Source organism: Thalia democratica, unplaced genomic scaffold (assembly GCF_965202585.1).
Source record: "Thalia democratica unplaced genomic scaffold, ktThaDemo2.hap1.1 HAP1_SCAFFOLD_1248, whole genome shotgun sequence".
Taxonomy (NCBI): domain Eukaryota; kingdom Metazoa; phylum Chordata; class Thaliacea; order Salpida; family Salpidae; genus Thalia; species Thalia democratica.
Window position 1 is genome coordinate 18,882 of NW_028140145.1, and position 15,164 is coordinate 34,045.

Here is a 15,164-nt window from a genome sequence, read left to right on the forward strand (position 1 = left end):
TAACTAAAAAACTAGAAAATAATTATCAAATTGGTAGAAAGTTAAACAAAGTTTAATGGTTTATAATGATAAGAACTCACAGGTTTTACATATACTTGATATTTTCTTACTTAATGTTACTTACTATCTTCATGTTAAATGACTTCATCTGATACTCTTAAATAAATGGTTCTTTATAACTTCATATAGCTAGAAAATTGAAGTTATCAATTGATGTTATTATCTAAAAGAGTCTAAACTTCCTTAACAATTCAGAGTAGGAAACTTTAAATAAAGCAACAGTTTAGAATTATAAATATTATTGAAGTAAGTTTTAATAAATAAAAAAAGTGTGTAAGTTGTAAGGTAACCCTAATGAGTTGAGACTTTAGTTCTTTAAATCGATCAACCTTCATTGTAAGTAGAAAATAATGCTAGGCTTCGTAATATTAAAAAATTCGTAAAATATACTGAATTTAATTCGTAGCTGTATATGTAATTTTATTTACAATTATTAAAACGAAATAAATGTAAATTAAGAAGTTCCATTTCTGTATTCTAAATACCTTCTACACAATTTAGAAAGTTTCAAATGGGCATTCCTTATTTATGAGTCTAATAGTTGCGCTTGCCATCAAAATTTATTAATACACTATGTTTAAAATACAATGAAATTAACGACATGTTTTTTGGTATTAAAAATGACCAAGGCAATACTAATATTTTAGTATTGTGTGGAATAAAAACTTCTGCTCGGTTTACTATTACACTTTAAAACAGTAAACTACATTTTTTATTTTTGTAATAAAATATTTGTAAAAAATTAATCATAACATTAATATCTTAAGATAGATTTTTTTAACTAAAAAAATTATCCTGTATAAAAATAAAAAGTGATTTATTATGTTTTAATAAATTGAAAAGCTTTAGAAGATTATGGTGTTTTAAAGGTATACTTCCTTTTATATTTAAAACTTTACTCTGAAATTAGAAAATATTTTTTACTTTTTTTTTTATCAAAATATTACTAAACAGTACTTATATAAAACTACAATAGGTACTTGTTACAAACTTTATTAAAAGTTTAAATCTTTGCGACAAAAAAAACAACTTCTACGTAATGATACGAAATCTGCAAGTTTTAAAAAGTAACTATAAGAGAAAGTACTTGTCTGCAAAAAAAAAAGTGAAATTAGAGGACGGAAAACAATCTTGTGAAATTTTTCAGTCAGTTAGCGCAGAAAGTTAAATTAGGCAAAAAAAGATATGACAGCTAAAACTACCAATTAGAAAGTTTACAGAAACTAGGGTAGATAAAAAAAGCTACTGAAATCGTATATACAAAAATTTATAGCATTTTTTAGTTAAGTAAGAAAATATAAATTAAAAAATAGTTAAAAAGCTGTAAAAAATAAAAAAATTAAATAAACACAGTGCTTGAAACGGTTTTGAAAGGTGAAAGTAATGTAAAAAGTAAAAAAAAAAACATATGTTAGCTGAGGTCAACTTTACGACAGCCTGAGAGCTAGTATAGACAGCTTCATTAATTAGTGTTTTGTGACGTCATAATTGAGATGTAGTGACGTCATAAATCCTTTAACAGTGACGTAAAACAGCCACAGTAAAAAAAAACACACAGCGTAAAAAATACAGTCTTTAGGAAGAATATTCGTTAAATCGAAACTTAAAACAATTAAAAGTATTTTAAATAAGCTAATTTCAAAGTAAGTTTTTCGACAAGCAAGACATGTAAGATTTTGATTCTAGTAAGCAGCCCTCGCTTGTACAATGAAGAACTTTTACTTTGGTTTTATTCAGTGTCTCCTTCTCCTAATTTCTTGACTCAACTGGTCTTTCAAGGTGTCTGCCTGTAAAAAAAATATTTGTTTAAAAACAGACTAATTACAAACTACGTGATATAAAAATTAAGTTTTATATAATATATAAGCTCTTCATTAATGGTTTTGAAAGGCTATAAGAAATAATAAACAACAGCAATTAATTTATTTGGCGAAGCAAACAATAAAAGTAATCAACTAATGTGACGTCACAACTTACTTGTTCCTCCAGTCCCTTGACGCGCTGCCGGTGAGCTCTCTCGCGCGCCTCAAGTGTTCGTTCCAACTGAATCTGAGCTGTCCTCAGCCTCTCCATCTCCAGTTCCGACTCCTGCCGGTGCCTGGTGGTGATTTCGATCAGCCTCTTGGCGTTCGCCTGCTCCGTGTCCGACAACTGCTGCTGCATCGCCTGTTAGAAAGTTTGTTGGTGTTATATGGTTGAAAATGAATTTTATCTAACTTTTTTATGTGGCTTTTAGACATATTTACGTGTTATTTAAGGCATTTAACCATTAAATTTCATTAACTTTATAGTATTTTAAGATAAAAAGTTTAAATAAAATTAACTCAATAGCTGAAACTACTTAACTGATTTGTTAGATAACAATTCTTAATTAAATATTATCTACTTGTATAGTCTTTCTAGCATCTTCTAGTTCGCATTCAAGGTCTCTGCAAGATCTATCCAAAACTCCTCTGTCCTCAACAAGTCTCATCGACTCCTCTTCAGTCTTCAATCGTTCTCTCTCAACCTTTTAGATTTGTTAACGATCAATAATTTGATAAATAAAAGCTATTATAAAGTAAAAGTACCACAGTCGAAAAAACTATTTCTCAGATTAACTAGGCTTTTAAGCCTTAGCTTTGATTAACAGCTACTTAAAAGCACATCTAAAAACGTAGTAATTTTAGTATTGTATAACTTTCATGACTAAATGTATTAAAATACTCTCTGATATAAAAACGTTCTCGGAAAACTTTTTAGAAATAATCTATTTTAAACAAGTTTTCTATGTGTTAAAGAATATAAAAATAAAGCAAAATATGCCACTAAACATACATATTTGACAAACTTAAAGTTTAAAAAACGTAAAGTACCCTAATTTAAACACTTTGTAAAGTATCTTTGACGTGTTTACAAACTTTATCAAGTGTCTTCTGTAGCGCGTTCTTGTCCTTCTCCAGTCTGACTGCTCCCCTCTGAGTTTCTCTCTTCTCGCTGTCCAGTTGTGCGATCGCCCTCTGAAGTCCCGTGATCCTCTCCTGCAAGATCCTCTTCTCCTCCTGCAATTTCTGGATCCTCATTAATGCCGACTGTTCCGCTTCCTGGCGCTTGTCGCAAACCTTCAAGTTTTGTTATTGTTTTCCAAAACAAATTTAAGATAATTTACAAAAGTAAACAAGTAAAAAAAAAAATCTATAAAACTAAATCAAACGGTATTTAGCCGTAGTTTTTTTTAAATAAATCATACAAAGTCTGTACAAAAACAATTTAAAAATATTCCAACCTGCTGCAGATCCTTCAGTTGAGTCTCCACCTCGGTCCTCCGCACCTCGCAGTCCTCCAGCTCGTGGACAGTCGAATGCAGCCTCTCGCTCAGCTGCGCGTTCTGCTTCTTCAGCTCCTGCGCCTGCTGCCTGTTCGACTGCAGCCTCTCCTGCAGCACCCTCCTGTCGTGCTCCGTAGCGGTGAGCATCTTCTGTTCGACCTGTTCGCCTGCTGCAAAACTTCGGGATTTTCAAGAACAGGTAAGATAAATCTGAAAACTGAGTATTTAAAACAATAACAAATTATACAGTATCCTTCTTTTATTACATTACTGAACGAAACTGTATAATTTGTTATTATTATTTATTCCAGTGAACCTGTTTAGCTAGGATCTTTTGTTAACAAACGTTTAAACTTATATTGTGAAAAGTTATATGTAGTTTTATAATTTTATAAAGAAGTTAAGACTTGACTTATTTTATTAAAAACATAAAGTGATTAAGAATAAAGAGCCATGAGAAGTAAAAGCATAAACGGTTTTTATATATGCAAAGTCCAATTTAAACAATTTTTTCATAGTTGGGGATCATCGTGGGGTGAGAAGGGATACATCAAGATGTCACGTGATATGCAAAACAACTGTAGAATCGCCACTCAAGCATCATATCCGCTTGTTTAAATCATTGTGATGTCATATTAACTCGGTTAGTGTTTAGTTTATTGCTAAACTGTAAAAAAAACATTTAAGTCTATCGTAAAACTAATCAAATCTATTTAGAATCTATTTAACTATAATTCTAATAAATATTTTCATTCGTTTACTTTTTGAACAAAGTGTAATAAAATTTTTAACATTTTTTGTTATTAATAAAACATAATTATACTTTATTGAGACAAGAATTATTTTTAAAGAGTTTTTATGAAAGTTTACTTAGCTTTTTGTTTGGTTTTCTTAGGTAGTGTTTGATACCTCTAGTAAAATTAAAGTTTTAAACATGTTAAATACATTTATTAAACAATCATTTTTGTGGCTTTTTTGTTTTTAATAAATGATAACTTGTAGTTAAAACATGATTTTTTAGTTTTATTTATTTTAGTTCTAAGACACAAAGTTTCATTAGAAATTAGTTAAATCATTTTTAAGAACAAAATTACTGAAAAACTTATTTTAATAACTCTTATTTAATTGACTAACTAAAATAGTTTTTTAAGAAGCTTGACGAAAGTAATATTTCAGGTGTACATGAACAAACGATTAAATGAATCTACAATGAACTTTCAATGGCTTCAAACATATTTTAAGACTTTTTTTTAAACCTATCAAGTTTTTTTACAATGTTTTTTTTAATTCGTGTGCTAATAAAACTATCCAATTAAGTTTGTATATTGTTATTATTTTTATTGAGCTTTTCAAAAATCATTTAAGTAAAACTTACACTATACAAAAAAACCTAATCATTTTTAGTTCAGTTACGTGGAAAAAATAAAACATAATATAAAATATTTAAAAATTTACATGACTTATAATAGCCAAGTTTTTATGCGATTAAATATAAACCTAATTGGTTTTAGTTAGAAAGGTTCAATACCTGCCGAAGACGCTTTTTTATGAATTTTTATGCATTATTTTTAGAAATTAGCTGAAATAGAAATACCGATTATTGTTTTCTACTGTTGAAACTTTGAATATAAACTTACTTGAAAACAAAACCGATAAAAATTAAGTTCAATATTCAAGATTTAAGCATTTTAACTACTGGCTCGACATATATTATGATATGAGAAAATTTAAAAAATATAAAACTAAGGAAAATACTTGTCAATTAATAAAAGAATTTAATAAATTTTTTTGACTATTTTTTAATCTTTTGTTTGATTTGCAAAGTGAGGTAGCACATATTTGACTTTTTTAGACATTCAGTTTTATTTAAAATGATTTCAATAATGACTTTTATAAATGATTGAAGTGTCTATTAAAGTGTTAAAACTATTGTTTGGTAGAATTTAAACAAATGTATACATTTGAAATATTATTTTAAAATATTTATTACACTTTTTAGTTTACTTATCAATATAATTTTAAATTTATAAACAGTAGTGTCTCGCTAAAAAATCACAAGAATATAAATAAATAGAATGGAAAAAAAAACTATTGATTCATGCAAAAAGTAGTAGTAGACATTAATTATTGGCTAAAAGTTTAATATAAAACAAAACAAGTTAAAAGTTTAAAACAAGTACTAAAAAGTTTTAATCAAGTATATCAATTAAAATTGCAGATAGTGTTTGTGTTTGAATTTGGTTAAAACTTTAAGAAAAAATAAATTAGAGGTTAGAGAAAAGATTTAAAAATACTAAAAACTAAACAGCTGAGTTATATATATATATATTTATTTAGATAGTGCTAACAATTGGTAAAAAAATACTTAAGAATGAAATGAAGGTTTAAAAAATTTGATTTAACTGTTAAAATTACAAATTTAGTTATTAAAAATTTATAGAATTAAACATAAGTATACTTAAAGTATATTTTAGAACAAAACAATGTAAAGTATCATATGTTGAATTCTGAATAAAGTTAAATGTTTAAACATTATTGTTTTGATGTCGTGGCTAAATAGCTTTAAATTGATATGTTAGTTTTTAGTAAAATAAAAAACCAAAGCTAGAATATTGAGAAAATAAATCATGTCAAAAGACGTGCAATAATCTGCTTCAATATAAAAAATAAACAAAGTTAATAAGTATAGTTTGACTATAAAAACTGTATAATTTGGTTATTGATGTTATAACTAAATAAATATATATTTTTACCAACAATAATAGTTAAATATAACTAAAAAATGAACTAAACCTTAGTTTTTAAATGCGATTAAATTAAATATACAATTAAATTAAATGCTTATTAAAAAATATTAGATTAATTGTTAATTGCCTGTTAGTTTAGATATAAAGAATTATAACTAAATAATGATCAGCTTACATCACACTAACATTAACACATTTACAAAAATAATAAATTAATCAACGACTGTTGAAAATTTTCAAAATTTATTTATGTTATGTGTGAAACTCATTCAAAAAAATAAACATTAGTTTAAGTTTTGACATGCAGTTTTGCTCAGGTCCGGAGAAATGAAGTCATACTTACTAATGTTTATTTATTAATTTAAATTTTTTATTTAATATGTTGTATAGTTAGTACTTAGTAAATTAGATCGTAATTAACGATATATTTTAGACTTAGCTTCGAAGGTTATAAAACTAATGATTCCGAAAATGTCACTTTGTTAAAATCTTATTAGAGTTTCATGTTAATAGTAGTTTATTTGTTTTTATAATTAAATGTATTAGGTAATTTCCACAAGTGTTAATTAATTATTACCTTGTTGAGTACAAGTAATTAACATCTATATATATTAAGAAAGCTAACCAAGCAAAGGTTATAAATTTTATGTAATAGCATCATGTTTTTTCGATATATTTTTATTTAATGCAATGTGATTATGTTTTAAGATTTCAGGCATAAATTTAGTTTTTTTTTTTACCATAAAAAAGAAAAAATAAATAAATTCAAAATTTACAGGTTAATATTCATACCTGAGCATTTATTTTAATTAACAAAATTTTAAATGTCTGTAAGCTTTTCAACAAAGAAGTCTCTTAATATTATTTATTGTAATTAATTGTGAAAACATTTGTTTTTTTTTTAATAAATGTTTAAAAAACTTGTTAGTTTAAATAGTAGTGTTAATTTTATTATCTTCCCTGGTTTTTTTTTTATCAATTTAGAGTGTAATGTAATTATTAGTTAGATTAATATAAAGTATATTTTAGCTTGTTGAATGAAGAAACTAAATAGTTCAAAAGCTTAAAAATATTGATAACGTTTACAAATATTTGTCATTTTATTTTAGTTTCAATAATATTTCATGTAGATTATTTTACAAATGTTTACAGCTTAGTACTTAAACTTTAATACTGATAGTTTTCATAGGAATTGTGCAAAAATAGACTCCTTTACATTGTAGCTTGTTGTAAAATTTACATTTTTTAAAGACATCAATTTTCTTATAGTCATAAAAATTGGATTTTACTCAGTAAAAGGCCTCATATTCAAGTTGAGCAAATAAATTTAACCATTGATTTCAAATTTTAACTTTTTTAAAGTTATAACATTTTATTTTGCAGCTCTTTGTAGTCCAGTTGAAGTCGTCATGTCAGGTGAAAAACAATTGAAATCTGATGAAAGTTTTGAAAGCGAAAACAATGTGGCTGTTGAAAACGATCCAGTTGCACAAAATGTCATCAGCAACCCAGGTTCTGCAACCGATGATGAAAACAAATCACTTGAAAATAGTGACCCGCAAACTAGTGCCCTACCTTCTGATGCCGGAGACAATCCAAATAACATCAACTATTCAGAGACTGCCATATCAGGCGGACTAATACCTGAAAGTAATAAACCACTGAAAGCTGAAACTAAGAAATTCGTCAAAGTTGTAACAGCTGGTAGATCGCTTGAAGGCTCCCTAGATGTGTCAGAATTGAAAAGGAAAAAGTTAAAGTTGGAAAAGCAAATAAAAAAATCTATGAATGCTGCAAAACTTCATGGTAAGATTGATTCAGTTCGTATTAAAAAGAAAAAAATTAAACTTGCCAAAACAGAAGCTAATATTAAAATGATTCAGTTGGATATTGCTGAAGAAAAACTTAACTTTAAAAAAACTTCTAATCCTGTTAATATCCCTTCGACTAGTAGAAATTGGAACTTCCTTCCTGTTTTTCGTTCTAAACCGGTTGATCTATCAACTAAAGCTGGTATACACCGTCAACGGAGAGCGGTAGTTTTAGAAATGAACAAGAAAATAAATGAGATTGACACATTAGATTTTTCACGACTTGTGAAAAACATCTCATCTGATGATGGTCACAGTTCCAAGAGTTCTTGTGTGACCGAAAACTCTTCTCCGGAAACATTACCTGCAGTTGGAAGTCCGTCTAAAGTTGGTGATCAAAACACCAGCTGTGCTACCCGTTCTAAAGAGAAACATCAACAAACTGAAACAACATCTTCTAGTGTTAAAAATATCCTTTCAAAAGATGCTGAACTATTGACTATAAGCAATCAAGAATTCTCTCCGGACTGTAAAACTAAATATCTATCATCTTCCTCTGGTACAAATCGTCAACAGAAAGCGGTAGCTGCAGAGTTGGACAAGACAGTAGTTGAGGTGGACTCTATGAATAAGCCACAGCATGATAACTCGTCTGAAAATGGTCACTGTTCTGAGAGTTCTTATGTGGAAACACCACCCGTAGTTGGAAGCTCGACTAAAGTTGATGATCAAAACACCAGCCGTGTTACCGGTAAAAATTTACCAACATGGCTGATCGATGAACGTTTTTCTGATGTTGCAGCTTCAAATTCTCACATAAAAAAAGCAACCAACACAAGGTCCCTAAGCAACTAACGGTATCAGACTTCGAAAGTAAATTTACTTTCTACCTAAGACTCGCTTTGTCCGTTGTTCTAGCTGTATTTGTTTATACTGTTAATAAGGTTTTTCGCGGTTTTTGTACTACCGATTGTATTAGTAATAGTGATTGTAGCTTTGATTTTGGAGGTTTTCAACAAAAAGTGATTGAGTGTGTCCTTAAATCAAATGCAACTAATTTTTTGGATGATTTTTCTTAAGTTATCTTGTTTACAGCAATTTTGTTTAAAAAATATAATTCTGTTTACCATGTTGTGCTAAGTTAAAAGTTATCTTGTTTATTTTGTTTTTAATAACTAATTTTTGTTAATAAAATTTATAGTACAAACCAACTTAATGCTATCAAATGAAAATTTAAAAAGTAGAAAAATATTTAGTATACTATTTTTTAAATTTTCATATACGCTAAAGTACAAATACAATCATAAAGTTAAGTATGTCATTTAGTCAAACTAACTTGAATAAAATTTAATCCGGTTATTTTCTTTGCTTTACTTATCATATACGTTTATCATATTAAAAAAAAGTTATATACGTGATAATTATAAATAATTAATAAAAAGAACTAGCAGGTTTTTTTATCTATTTTTAGTTTTTTTTTTTTTTTTTTTTTTATTTGATGCATATAAATAAACAGCTCTTTTCATGTTGATTAAGCCTAAGAAAGTGAGGCTATTTCATAATTTAAGGTCAAAGTTTTATCTAAATTCTTGTCAAATAAGAGGGGTAACTATACAACTTTTTAAAATTAGGTGTATTGACTTATTCTACAAAACAAGTTTTTCCTATTATAGTTTTTTAATGTGATTAGGGATACTTCTTGCTTTAATTATTTTTGGAATAAGTATTACAAAACGTTTAATTGAGATTTGAATTGAGCCGACAAATTAGTCGTAAAAATTTTGTAATCCTTTCCATTTACAATGAAGGTTGATTATTTTAAAGAGTTAAAGTCACAACTCATTGGAGTTTACTTTCTACTCGGTTATGATATTAAATAATTCTAAAGATATTAAATTTTCTTTTAAGTTTAGATTAATGATAATAAGTTTTTTTTCATATATATGATAATTGTAACAGTAAGTTGAATACACTAATATAAGATCTGTTTTAGACAAAGTTGAATTTTTAGAGAATTACTTGTGCTTGAATGATATTGATTTATTTTTTCTTACTGAAACATGGTTGACTCCTAAAGTCAACGATGCCATAGTCTGTCCTTCTGGGTATAATATATAGATTTAGTACTTGTTAAATAATAAAGTCCAAATATATTTTGACATTTAGTTATTGAAATTCTCAAAATCTGCCTTTATAAAATAATATGTATCTTTTTAAACATTGATAACTTTTTGGCTTTGAATTTTAGTTTTTAAAGAAATTCAGTTATGGTCACACGTATTTGTTAATTAAAAAGTTACTGAATGAGACATGATTCTATCTAGACCAAAATTATTGCAAACTAACAGATTAAGTACGTTTCCATTTTATTGATTTAGACCTTTAATTAGCTGAGTTAAAAAATTATCCGTGAAAAGACAAAAAACACTTATGGGAATTATTTAAGTCTGTGCCAGGAATTGTCCAGTCTATGTTTGATAAATTAAAATCTCCAAGAAAGTGAAAAGCATAGTCAATTGGAAAAAGTATTTTAATTATTTTAGTTACATTTTTAACAGTCAGTGCACATTTTGCAGAAAGTGGGGAAGATAGACACAGAAAAGTCTAATTTTTAATTTTAAAAATTATATCTATACATATGTATTCAAAATTCGTACTGTTAATGGATATTAAATCTTTTTAAATTTCAAATACTTTTAAGGAGTTTACTAAAGGACAGCAACACCTCAACCCCTATTTTTCCTATCGTTACGGATTATATTATACTCAGAAGGACAAACTATGGCATAGTCGACTTTGGGAGTCAACCATGTTTCAGTAAGAAAAAATAAATCAATATCATTCAAGCACAAGTAATTCTCTAAAAACTTAACCTTGTTCAAAACAGATCTTATGTTAGTGTATTCAATTTACTATTACAATTATTATATATATTAAAAGGAAACTTATTATCATTAATACTAAACTTATAAGAAAATTTAATATCTTTAGAATCATTTAATATTATAACCGAGTAGAAAGTGAACTCCAATGAGTTGTGACTTTAGTTCTTCATATTAATCAACCTTTATTGTAAGTTGAAAGGATTGCAAAATTTTTATTACTAAAAAAATCAATAAAATCATTAGATTAAATTCAAAGCTGTATATTTAATGGCATTTACAATTATTAAACCGAGTTGAAGGTTATTTTTTAAGTTTAACTTCAGTGTACTCTTATACCATATACACAGTTTAGAAATTTCAAATATGCACTGCTTACCTATGAGTCTAATAGTTGCGCTTTCTATCTATATTTACCAATACACTATGTTTAAATTACTGCGTAACTTTTTTATAGACTATGTGCACAATGAAATTAACGACATGTGTTTTGGTATTAAAAATGACCAAGGCAATACTAATATTTTAGTATTGTAGAAGTAAAAAGCTGCTTGTTTACTATTACACTCAAAAAACCTTTTACCTTTTTTTTAACATACTTAAAATAAAAGTTGTTTTTTAACTGTTGAAAAATTACCATAATACTAATATACTTATAAGGTAAAGTCTTTTAAATAATAAATTTGTCCTGCAAAAAAAATGGAAAATATTTTATTCATTTTGTTTTAATAAATCGATAAGTTTAAAAAGATTAGGGTGTTTTTAAAAGTATACTTCTTCTAATATTCTAAACGTTACTCTGAAATTAATTTTAAAAAACTAAACAGTAGTTATTAAAACTACAAGAGGTACTTGTTACAAACTTTATTAAAAATTTTAATCTTTGACAAAAAAAAACAACTTCTAAGTAATTATACGAAAACTGAAAATTTTAAGAAGTAACTATAAGAGAAAGTTGTTTGAAATATCACGTCTTTATTTAGTAATTGTTTACTATCTTCTGCTAAAATTGCCATTCGTTCAAGGTTGCATATTTGACAGATCTTGCTCGCGCATGTAAATAAAAAGAATAGCACAAGATTGTCAGATTTCGTTTGGCAGTATTTCGATAGGTATGGAACCAAACCAGAAATGGAATGGAACAACCTTCACCACGCCAACAATAACATCAACAGCGTAAGCAAGATCTGCCAAAAATGCAACCTTGAACGAATGGCAGTTTTTGCAGAAGATAGTAAACAATTACTAAATAAAAGACGTGATATTTCAAACAACTGTGCACACAACCGACGGTTCTTCTTCAAATAACACCTTGGCGCCTTCTCGCCTTTCATATTCATTAACCTTCCACATACACACATTCACTTAACATATATTAATATAATTATATATCCTAAGTTACATATAGTTTTATTTATTTATTACTTATATCTATTTCACACAAGACACTTTCTATTCTCCGAAATTTCATATATTCACTTTACCCTCCGACTATAATTCTTCACACCTTTATATGTTAAGTTCTAAGTTAATTGGAAGCCTGTATTCAAATCACAGATAAACCGTGCTTTTTTACCTACTACGCCCAAGAGAGCTAGTAGGTTTTTAACTGCAGGTTTAAACTTAGCATATGACTACGTGTTGTTTTACATTTTAACTTTCATATATAACACAATTAACTTATTAAATATTTAAAATATCTGTATGGGGTATTAAATTTAAACAGCCGACTGCTACTTTACCAATCAATTATTTTAATAATTACTAAATACAATATGTATTTAATTTAAGTCATTGTGATTTTATGTGTGTCGCGTAAATTAATTATCGGTCAGTACATTGTAAGCTCAATAACAATTTTTTTTTGTGTTTTGTATTCTTAAAGTTTAAATTTTTTATTTTTACATTTGAACTAAATCTGCTTCCTATTGAATATAACTTTGATTCAATCATTACAAGCATTCAATATATAATATACATGTTACATCGAGTTTCTGTGACTTTTATTGCCTTTATCATTGTTAAGTTTTATTAAATTTTATTGATACACCAACTATTGGTTAATGTTTTATTTTTGTTCAAAACAGATTACAAACATAAAAACTAAATTAATATACTTTGCAATACAAGTTAAATAGTTGAAATAACCTCATTTATATTGTGACGTAATTATTAGTTGTAATGAATGTATTTTTTCGTTAGTTAACAGCAGTAAAATTTTGAATCAGTTATCTTTCCCATTAACGTGAGTTGTTTGTTTATATTATGATTTGTTGTTTTGTTGTGTAATTTAGCTTACTTTACTTATTTTAGACTTAATAATCACAAATATCATATAGTTTTATAACAGTCGGATTTAATATTAAGTATTTTACCTATTATTAACAATTATCTGTAGAAAATATTTTATTTTAATGAAAACATATATACACCTACTTTATTCTATGCTTCTATTCTTCATTACAGTAATTATCTTTTTACAGAATCCAGTTAAAGTGTGTTGAATTCGTAAACACACAGAAACATATGTAGGTACAACAAAGGAAGATTACTGTACAACTTGTTCTTATTTGTTTTTATTACAAAATTTTATATTATTTTTCAGTTAAAGAAGACAATAAAAACAATAAAAAACGTTAAAAAGCTAAAAAAATTACAAAAAGTAAAATAAACACAGTGCTAAAAACGGTTTGAAAAGGTGAAGTAATGTAAAAATAAAAAAATATGTTAGTTGAGGTCAACTTTATCACAGCTTGAAGCTAGTATCGACAGCTTCGTTAACGGTAGGTCTTTTTATGGGTAGTATTTTATAAGCACTATTTTATGGGTAGAATTGCTGCAATCAATTCTGCCCATAATTTGATATGATGTCATTAAAATTATGGATAGTATTTATATGTTGCTAAGTTGCTGCAATTAAATGAAAAATAAAATACTGTCTTCTAAGCCTTATATACATATTTTGGATAGTTTTTTTTATTTTAAAATTTATAAACAAACAAATAAAAAATAACTTGAACACACTTAAACCAATTGTTTGATTTAAAAATATTAAGTAAATTATATTTTTTATACTAACAGAAGTAATGGATTGACATACTATAAATGTTTTGGATATTTTTTTTATTTTAAGATTTTCTAAACAGTTAAAAAGATAAAATTGAACTTGTAAAATTGAAAATGTGTAGAATTGATTTAATCAATTATGCCCATAAATTGATGTGATTTCATTTAAATTATGGGTAGCATTTAGATGTTGCTGCAACTAAATAAAAATAAAATACTGCCTAGGCCTTATATAAATATTATGGATAGTTTTTATATTTTAAAATTTATTAAACAAACAAATAAAAAATAACTTGAATACACCTAAACCAATGGTTTGATTTATTTGGACATTTATTTAAATTATATTTTGTAAACTAACAGAAGTATTGGCTAGAAAAAATTATTGGCGCAATTGATTGAAGCAATTCTACACATAAATAGTGCCCATAAAATAAAACACATAAGGCCAAACCACTACTTCTATGAGTTTACTAAATATAAATTACATATATACAACTATACAACTATAAATCAAACAATTGGTTTATGTCTGTTAGACTTTAATTTTTTAATTTTGTTTATAAAATCTAAAATAAAAAAAATATCCAAAAGATTTATAATATGCCAAGCCTTTACTTCTGTAGTATAAAAAATATAAATTACATAAATATACTGTTAAATCAAACAATTGGTTAAGTGTATTCAAGTTTTTTTTTTTTTTATTAAATATTACATAAAAAAAACTTTCCATAATCTTACAATAAGTTTAGCCACTACTTCTGTTAGTTTATAAAATATAATTTAAATAAATTTACAAATAAATCTAACTATTGGTTTTTGTGTATTCAAGTTACTTTTTATTTATTTGTTTATAAATTTTAAAATAAAAAAACTATCCATAATATCTATATAAGGCCTAGACAGTAATTTATATTTCATTTAATTGCAGCAACTTAATTGCAGCAACATCTAATTACTACCCATAATTTAAATGACATCACCTCAAACTATGGGCAGAATTGATTGCAGCAATTCTACCTATAAATAGTGCCTATAAAATACTACCCATAAAAGTCCTACCGGCTTCGTTAACTAGTGTTTCGTGACGTCATATTTGAAATGTAGTGACGTAATAAATCCATTAACAGTGACGTAAAATCGACGCAGTATAAAAATTCACAGCGTAAAAAATTCAGTCTTTAGGAAAATTGTTCGTTTAATCAAAACTCAAAACAACTAAAAGTATTTCAAACAAGCTAATTTCAAAGTAGGTCTTTCGACAAGCAAGAAGTGTAAGATTTTGATTCTA

The 15,164-nt window shown here is 26.6% G+C and overlaps 1 protein-coding gene across 1 annotated transcript; it reads right to left on the minus strand.

Annotated features, from left to right (window-relative positions):
- Positions 1 to 1,793: 1,793 nt before the first annotated feature.
- LOC145848133 (uncharacterized) lies at positions 1,794 to 3,514 on the minus strand. The gene is made up of 5 exons (XM_082953825.1): positions 3,326 to 3,514; positions 2,961 to 3,161; positions 2,447 to 2,569; positions 2,034 to 2,226; positions 1,794 to 1,843 (listed from the first exon to the last, which is right to left on the minus strand). Exons 1-5 carry the CDS (start codon positions 3,512 to 3,514, stop codon positions 1,794 to 1,796), a joined length of 756 nt encoding a protein of 251 aa, XP_082809951.1.
- Positions 3,515 to 15,164: the final 11,650 nt, after the last annotated feature.

What these genes read in the sequence shown, in the direction of transcription:
- LOC145848133 (XM_082953825.1), bottom strand. Translation starts at nt 3,514, where the DNA reads ATGCTCACCGCTACGGAGCACGACAGGAGGGTGCTGCAGGAGAGGCTG. An exon ending in AACTGAAGGATCTGCAGCAG is followed by an intron (nt 3,162 to 3,325) that starts GTTGGAATATTT and finishes CAAAACTTGAAG; the next exon opens with GTTTGCGACAAGCGCCAGGA. An exon ending in ATGCTAGAAAGACTATACAA is followed by an intron (nt 2,227 to 2,446) that starts GTAGATAATATT and finishes ACTTTCTAACAG; the next exon opens with GCGATGCAGCAGCAGTTGTC.